This window comes from Condylura cristata, unplaced genomic scaffold (assembly GCF_000260355.1).
Source record: "Condylura cristata isolate star-nosed mole 26May11 unplaced genomic scaffold, ConCri1.0 scaffold00004, whole genome shotgun sequence".
NCBI lineage: Eukaryota > Metazoa > Chordata > Mammalia > Eulipotyphla > Talpidae > Condylura > Condylura cristata.
In genome coordinates, this window is record NW_004567105.1 from 1,457,928 (window position 1) to 1,466,610 (window position 8,683).

The 8,683-nt window shown below is 60.9% G+C and overlaps 1 protein-coding gene across 1 annotated transcript in view; it reads left to right on the forward strand.

Moving 5' to 3' along the window:
- Positions 1-8,683, forward strand: part of EFCAB6 (EF-hand calcium binding domain 6) — a 127,605-nt gene that overhangs the window by 2,626 nt on the left and 116,296 nt on the right. The window contains exons 2-3 of the mRNA XM_012735104.1: positions 1,421-1,569; positions 4,306-4,517. Of these exons, the coding sequence (XP_012590558.1) occupies positions 1,421-1,569; positions 4,306-4,517 (361 nt within the window). The remainder of the gene's footprint in view (positions 1-1,420; positions 1,570-4,305; positions 4,518-8,683) is intronic.

The following is an 8,683-nucleotide window of genomic DNA, read 5'->3' on the forward strand; positions in this document are numbered from 1 at the left end:
GCTTTTCTCTGCCTGCGGCTGTCTTCACGTCCGCTTCATTTAGCTGCTCCGGTTTCACTGTGCCCACGGTGGCTTGCGGGCGCTTTTCCTGGCTTCTCAGGAGGGAGCTTGGACCACTGCGCTCGCTGGGAGTTTCCTCTCTGTTGTGCCGGTGTTTAAACCGCGGTGCCGACGCTCTGCGTTCGCGTGGGCACTGCCCGGGTCGGTTTCCTTCCGAGCAGGGCATCAGCCGTCCCCTGCCCTGTGGTGTGTTGTGCTTTCGTTCTCATTTGTCTGAAAAGAACTTGCCAGTTTTTCTTGTGATTTTTTTTTGACTTACGGTTTATTTGGGGGTATGTTGGATGCTTTTCACACATTTGTGAATAGCCCGCTCTTCTCATGCGTTCTGATTTCGCTCCAGTATGGTTGGGGAATATGTTTTGATGGTTTCCATTTTTGTTGATTCACTGAGTCTGGTTTTGTGTCCTTGCAAGTGCTCGATGCAGGACAACGTCCCGGGGTGGAGGCCGTTCTGCCGCCAGGTGGGCTGTCCCCAGCCGCCCGTTAGGGCCAGTTCTTTGTAGATTTTACTTTTATTTATTTATGTATATACAAGAGCCGGGTCCAGGCCGGAGGTGCGGGGTGAGGGGGTTCCCCAGAGACAGCGGGGAGCAGAACAGGCGGATGGACGAAGCCCACTGCCGAGGGGGCAGCGGGGGGTCAGGGGGTCTGCCGCGCCCTGGGGGTCGCTCCCTGGCCGGGGTCAGACCGCGGTGGCTGGGACGCTTGACAGTGCTGAACACGTCTCCCCGCGCCACAGGGAGGCGCAGAGCCAGCCAGCGTCGTCCGAGTCTCCGTGTCCCTGTCACCCCTCCGTCTGTCCATCCGAAGTGTAGGCGGCGGTGCCTGCGCGTGCCGGCGCTGTGCCAGCTCCCGTCGTCCCCTGCTTCGTGCGTGTCGAGGCTGTTCTAGGTGCGTTTCTGTTTATTTTAGTCCTCGTCGGCGTAAACAAGCTTGCTCACCCCGAGACCCCACCCCTTCCCGTGAGCGCCCCCAGCCTGTGCGGGCCGTGGGCTGGGCCGACGCCGAGCTCCTGAGGAGGCTGGTGCTGGTGGCTGTGGGCACGTCCCGCCGGTGGCTCTGCCTCCCGCTGGCTGCAGGGAGGCGCTTCAGGAGCGGCCGGAGCCAGCGGCCGCCCTGCGTGCCAGAGGCGCGAGCCCGGTGCCCCGGATGCGGGCGGCTTGTCTTGCCCGGCGCACCCTCTCTCCCCACTCTGAGGATTTTGGGGTCTGCTAGTGAGAGTAGCGATTCGGTGCTCACTTTAGGGACAGCCTTGAAACACGGCAGGAAGGTCACCGTGGCGACATTTTCGTCCCTGGCAGTGTTGCCACAGGCCCGCTCAGCTCGAAGGTAACCGAATCCGTTTTCTTCCGCTCCGCAGGGACTTAATGTGCCGAGTGGCTGCCGCGCCCGACTGGCGGGCTCTGTGCCCCCACGCACAGAAGGCCGCAGGCGTGAGGCCCCACTCTTCGCCCTGTCAAGTGCACTCGAGGAATGGTTCGAGCGGCGTGTCCAGACCTTGTTCCTCGAGTGAGTAGTCGCCAGCCTCTGTGGGCGCGTCCCCGGGGAGAGTATGGGGCTGCGCCCGCTTTCCTGTGGGCGCCTGAGAGTGGGTTGACTCGACCCTTAGCCCGCGGTGGCACCGTTTTAAGTTGGCGGGGCCGGCGCCTGAGCAAGGCCGGTGCTCGGGCGTCGTGCTGAGCAGCCGCGTTACCTGGGCACCGCCTCAGCCAGGCCCCTTACCGAGAGCCGGCCCCGGGATGACGGGAGACGGCTCCCAGGCCCCTCCGCCGTCGCCTCGCTTTGCGTTTGCTGCAGCCGTGGGCCGGGGGTGGCCGCGGGGTCTCCGGCTCCTGGGGCTCTCCGGGCCGCGGTTCTCGGGGTTCTCAGGTGGGATGCGGGTCCTCCGTGCCGCCCCGGGACAGTCTCCTGTCCTGAACCCCCTGTGCCCACCTTGCTCTGCCCCGCCCGAGTGGCGTGCAGTGGGAACGGCCCGGTAGCGCCTCCTCAGGCCGCTGGCGGTACCCGCTGATGGCGCCCGATGTCTTCTCGCGGTGGGATCGTCCCTTTCTTCTTGTCTTCAGTAACGTCCGCTGCTGGAGCGCAGCGGGTTTGTCTTCTCACTGAGGGGCTTCTCTGTCGCGCCGACGCCTTGGTGACGGCAGCAGAGCCGTGGCAAACGTTGGCACTTGGTTTTGTGTGGACACGTTTTCCACTTGAGCCGCGCGGCTCCGAAGCAGCGACGTGTCTGGCGTTCTGACTTGCCCCGAGCGTGTCTTTCCCTCTGTCCCCCTCCGCCCCTCACGCCCTCCACACGCTCGCTCTCTAATTCGCGACCAGGGCTGACCCAGAAACCGGGCGCAGAGAGGTGGATGGAGAGAAGGGCCTGGCCGAGGGCCCCGCCGGCTGGGGGGCCGGAACTTCCTTGGGGAGAGGCAGCGCTGGCCAGAGCGCCTGAGGGCGCCACCCGCCACGCAGAGGGCCACGAGGGAGACCCTTGCGTGGGAGCGCTTCTGCCTGGTGCCCGGGCAGCTCGCAGCCCCGCTCGGGTGCCCCTGCACACCTGCTCTGTGCCCAGGGCTCGGGGGTTCCCCGCGTGGTGCACGCCCCCACCCCGGGCCAGCCCTGCTTTGCCTCCCCCTCCGGCCTGCGGGCGGGCTCTCCTCTGGGCCGGCTGGCTTGTCCTTTCCCCAAGTGAGTGTCTCCGCATCCTCAGCTCCCTGGTGGGCTGAGAAAACACCGTCTTCCTTAGCTTACCCTACTTGTTCTCATCACGAGGGCGAGAGTGACAGTCTGTTGTGACTTTCTGTATCCTGAACGGATGTGGGGAATTTTGTCAAATTGCCCTCCAGAAAGACGCACCCAATTTACCCTCCCACGAGCAGGTTACGGGCTGGCTCAGTGCTTTCCCTGAAATCCCGGATGTTGCCGGAGGCCCGTGAAGCGAGAAGTTGTCCTTCGGGTCACTTCATGCCGTCTCAAGTCAATATTTTCAGGTACTGTGAAGTTAGAGTGACGGAGGCGAGGATGGGGCTCGTGGAGAGCCGCTGAGGACACGCGGAAGTCTGAGGAAGAGTTCCAGATGCAGACACAAGCGAACAAGAAGCAGCTGCCCTCTCTCGCTGGGAGCAGGCGGGGGCTGCCCGCCGGTGGGGCGGGCGGACGTGGCCCCCACAGGCCGGCGCTGGGTCCGCAGCTCCTCTCTGGGAGTCAGCTGCCCCGAGCCTCGAGGGCTGGTCGGCAGTGGACAGGGAGCCGCGGGGCTTCCTCGGGACGAGCTTGGGGGACAGCGGTGAGATTGGGGATGCCGCCCGGGTCTCCGACCGCCTCGCAGGGCCCCCGCAGCAGTGGGGAAGCCCTACATGCCGCTGGGTAGGTACAGGTTGGCACTGGGAACCTGGCATCTGGCCCAGGTCAACCCAAGACTAAAGCCACCGTCCCTCAGCAGGGGAGGCTCAGCTTGGTAAGTCTCGTGTGAAGGGACGTAGCTAACCGCGCTTCCCAAGCTCCTGCTGGTGAATATTTTGATAAAAAACGAGACCGTGGTAAAGGCGTTTAACAGGATCCAGAACTGACCTACGGAGTAGGTGTGGCCAGCTCGCCCTTGCGGCCCCACAGATGAATGGAGGTGCAGATGCAGCCTCCCCAGTGTTTATGAACTGTAAAACCAACAGCCACCTCCAGGCCTGTGATACTGGTCGGAGTCGGTCTGCAGCTTTCGCGTTTACTGGGTCCTGCCGCTGTTTCACCTGAGACGGGGTGGGGGGGCCTGAGCGTGTCCGCTGCCCTCCGAAGGCGGGGGGACGCTACACAGGAAGCTTTGCAGCCGCCCTCCAACATGTTTGGGGTGCTTTACCAAGCCCCCCGCCACCTTCAGCGCCCAGAGGGTTCTCGCCTTCCTTGCTTTGAAAGTGAACTGATCGAGACTTGAGGGTGGCATAGCGTCCTCTGGCACACTGGCGCGGCGGGGGGCGAGGCAGCCTCGGGTTTACCGGAAGGCTCATTGCTCCTTCTGAATTTTCCTGGAGCCCAGCCGCTGACACGCGATGCTTCCGAGGTCCGCGCTGCGCGGCCCCTCCTCAGGGTTCTGTTACGGCTACTTGATGCTGGCCACGTCTCCGAGCTGAGGAATGGCTTGGCTCGACTCGCGGGGACGGGGCTCCTCAGAGAGGCCGTTTGCGATTGGCTTGAGTCGAGACCTCGGTGAAGGGGTCGCGGCGCCTCGGCCCTAAGCACCGTTAACGAATGGCCGTGTCTCTCTTGCAGCCACCGCGGTTCCAAATCCAGTACTGTCCTCCTTAGACGTTAAACGGATTTTATTTCAAAAAATCACCGACAAAGGGGATGAGCTGAGGAGAGCCTTTCAGCTGCTCGATGCCGATCACAGCATGACTGTGTCCAAGAGTGAGCTCCGGAGGCTGGTCGCCACCTTCCTGCTGCCGCTCACGAGGGAACAGTTCCAGGGTGTGCTGGCCCAGGTACAGCCCGTCGCGACGCTGGGGACAAGTGCGAGGACGCGGGGCAGCCCGGGCCCGCCCGGGCCCCTCAGCCGCGTCCCCGCTCTGGCAGCCGGGGCAGCGGGCGCGGCCTCGGGTCCTGCTCTGCGCCTGGCGCGCTCGCACGTGAGCAGGCCGGCACCGGCCTTTGCACCTTGGGTCCTGCTTCGTGTTCGGCCCAGACCCGGGGCTGGGGTCCAGCTGCCGCCCAGCCGCTCGGGCTCCGGTCCAGGGAGACTCGGGAGGTGGTGGCCAGGGCGGACGTGGGCTGGCGTCGGGGAGGGAGAGCTGGCTCCACAGGCGGGGTGCTACTCCCAGGCGGCTTTCGGGAGCTGGGGCGCTGAAGCTTTGACTCCCCGGGGCACTGGCGGGAAGGGGCTGCAGCAGAGAGACTGGACGTGCGAGAGCGCGACCCCCGGCTTGGCGTGACCTTTCCTCAGGGAAGCGAGGAGCCGAGTCCCAAAGAGATAAAAGAGTTCGACCCCGTCCAGCCGTTGGCAAAGCTGCGGGCGCTGACTCTGAGGGGAGGGTCACCCCGGCAGAAGTTGGCGTTTCGGGGCCTTGCAGAGGCTCACGGTCAGCGGGAAGGCACAGCCCCGAGCGAGCCCAGTCACCGGAGCGCCGAGCGCGAGGGGCGCAGGAGCCGTGCCTGCAGCCGCAGCCCCGGGTTCGCCTCCGCCGCGGGGACGAGTGCGAGTTGTCCCCTCGCTGCCCCGTGAGCCTGTGGCCGGTCTGACCGCCGCTGCTCTCCGCACGTAGAAGCCCCTTGTTCTAGAGCTGGCTGGAGGCCCCAGCCCAGCCCACTGGCTTCGGACACCGGGACCTGTGCGCCAGGCCGCCGGCCAGCGACGTGGGCGTCCGAGGTCCGAGGCCAGGCCGGCCGCCGCCGCTGACACCATGGTGCTGTTTGAGGTTTCCTCTCCTTTTTGCTTGTGTGGAGTTTGGGACTTGGCAGCCACTGTTCCTCCCAGCATTCCCACCCAGTCTCTCCTCTCGGAGACACTTTGGGGCTTCGCAGACCCTGGGGCGCTGTCCTCTGCAGACCTCTTCTCCCTGTTTCACGGCGAGTAGCAGCTCCTGATCCGCTTCGGGCTCCCTGGCTCGTTCTCGGCAGCCCCCTCTGTTGTTACGCCTGCTCAGCGAACTGGTAGTTTTAGCTGTTACATTCTTCAGTTTTTGAATTTCCATTTGGTTCTTTTTTTTTTTTTTTTAAGATTTGTTTGTTTATGCAGACAAGAATGGGGGCACAGGCCAGAGGTGTGGGTGCGGGAGGATTCCCCAGAGACAGAGTGGGGAGCAGCGGATGGACTGGAATCCACTGCCGAGGGGAGCTGAGGGAGCCCGCTGCGCCCTGGGTCGCTCCCTGGCCGGGAATTGAACTCGTGCTGCTGGGGCTGCGGACAGCTTCATAGTGCCGAGACTTAACCCCTTGTGCCACCAGGAGGGCCCGTTTGGTTCTTTTAAAATAATTCTTACCTGCTGACATTTCGCGCTTGCTTGTACCCTCAGGTTTGAGCGTGTTTCTTTGACTCAGCGAGCAGGCTTAGAGTGACTCCTGTATCGTCTTCGTCCGATAACTGACGTGGGTCGTCTCACGGCCGACCTGCCGCACTGATGCCCACTGAGGGAGGGCACATTCCCTGACTCTTCGTAGTGAGAATAGCTAGGTAACGTGCCTGTCCAGCTGTCCAATAATCCCCGTGCAGTGCTGCCCAGGAGAAGTGTGATGTGAGCCACGTGTGTCATTCAAAGATTTTAAAACTACAAAAAAATAGGTGGAATTAATTTTAAAATTAATTAATTAAAAACGAAGACATTTTATATCTTCTTCTATGTTCTGAGTCTCCAAAACCCGGCAGGCACTTTACACCTCAGCAGACTTCAGTAGGTAGAGCCATACAATTTACAGCTACTTTTATAATGCCAGAGTCAGACACACCTTGGTTTCCAGCACTCTCGAAACTTTTCCAGGACCTGATTTCTTTTAAAAACTTGCACTTGCTAAATTTAAAGCAGACCCCAAAGATCAGTTCATGAGTTACACTAGTTACCTCTGAAGTTCGCCGCGGCGAGGGCTTGCCAGGGCCCGTGCAAACAGCGCGGGCTGTGGAGACTGGGTCCTGCGTTGCCCCCTGCGCACTGTCGGGACTTTGCCTTGGCAGGCAGCTAACTGGCAAATGCCGCCTCGCCTGCGCTGGGCACCTGCCCTCACGCAGCTCAGCTCTTTTGTCCCTAGGGCTGGAGTCTGACGTGCCGCTGGGTGGTGTTGGCATGAGCTGGAGCTCACGGGCCTCACAGCTCCCACACGGGGCCTCCGTCACCCGGGAAGCGGCCGTCTCCAGTGGCTCTCTGCCGCAGTAGCCGGGCTGTTCTCCTGTGGGACAGGCTGGGTCAGTGCCACCTGTCTTCTGTGTCTGGCCTCTCCCATTCAGGCCATTCCAAGCCCACCCCCTCTCCCAGCTGAGCGCCATTGCGCGGTGTGGATCAGCTGCGCTTTGCTTGCAGTCAGTTGAGTGATCTTTGGGTGGTTCCTCTCGCTCGGTTTTGTGAACAGGGCCGCAGGTACACTCTGTGTGGACACCTGTGTTCCTTTCTCTTGTGCCTACGCAGGAGGGCACCGCACTGTCTTTTGGTGATGCTCTCTTGGTTTTGAAGAACATTTGTCCTTGCAAACATTGCATCCGCTTCCTCATAAACTCGACTTAATTGATACTTTATTTATACCAAATGGAAAGTTAAAAGATTATTTCCGGCCCTCCCTGGTGGCGCAGTGGGTTAATGCACAGCACTGAGAATCTAAAGCCGTTTCTGCATGAGCTCGATTCCCGCCTGCCCCGGAGGTGACCACATGGCGTGGCAGATCTCTCCTGACCCGCCCGCTGCTCCCCTCAGCAGTGTACTTCGTCGATCTGCCTGTTCTGTTCCCCACTCTGTCTCTGGTGAAGCCTCTCACCATCCCTGAGCCTCTGGCCTGTACCCCAGTTCTGTATGCACAAATAAATCTTTAAAAAAAAAAAAAAAGATTATTTCCTGCTAATATCTCTCGATATTCGTGATCTAATGTTAATTTAAAATTTTGACAACTTTCCCGAGCTAATCAGCTATGCAGGAAGGAGGAAAGTACAGAAAATGTGAAATGTGTATCTGTTTTTAAAAAGCTACATCTGTTTTTAAAAGAAGTCACAGAGACGTGGAACTTCAAAGACTTCAAAAAAATAACCAAACAGCTCCAGGCTGCTTCTCTTAAAAAACAAATGTGCTTTCGAGACCCCGGAGCCCCATCGCGCCGTCCCGCGGTGTAAATCAAGGCGGCCGCGCGCGTTACGGGAGGCCAGGGCGGGTGTGCAAAGCCGCTCTTCCCCGCAGCCCGGCGCTCACGCCCGTGGTTGCTCTAGGTCTTTCTGACGGCCGATCCGGGTGAGGTCACCACGTGTAACCCCAACGGAGACTTAGGAAGCCAGTAAAATGCCTGCAAATTACAGCTTTCCAGCTATCGTCCGGACTCACAGTTTACTTGCAACTTGATTTTATTTCAGCAGCCAGGTCAGGGGTGTTGGAATGTCAGGGTACCCGGGTGACCGATCGGGACGAGAGTCGGGAAGAGGCCCTGCCCGCCACCCTACCCGCGCCCGGGTCCACTGTCAGCGGAGCGAGTTAAAGAAGCGCCGTGCGGGTCTTGGCCGCGCGCCTCTCGTGTGTTCCCGCCCCGCTGCAGGCTTAGGGAGACGTTCGTGCCTTTACTCCAAGCCGTTGTCTGAGAGAGCCCGTCAGATGGAGGCGTCACGGCGTCCTCGCCAGGAGGCGGCCCGCGAGCCGCTGCCCCATTTCCCAGTCCCTCGTCTGAAACAGTGCAGAGACGTGTCTCGGGGAGCGCCGAGTAGCCGCCGCGCCTGCCGAGGCTTCAGGGCTGAGTAAACACCAGCCTGGCTGTGCGGGCTGGGAGCCACCGGCCTTGTGCTTTGTGCATTTGGCGAGGCGTCTGTTTATGTTGGTCAGCCAGTCGTTTTCGTTTTAGTGCCGGAGTGCTTCTCTGGGGGCAGTGCTTTTTTTTTTAATTTTTTTTTTAAAAAGATTTCTTAGTTATGCACACAGGACTGGGGTACAGGCCAGAGGCTCAGGGGCGGCGAGGGGCTTCACCAGAGACAGAG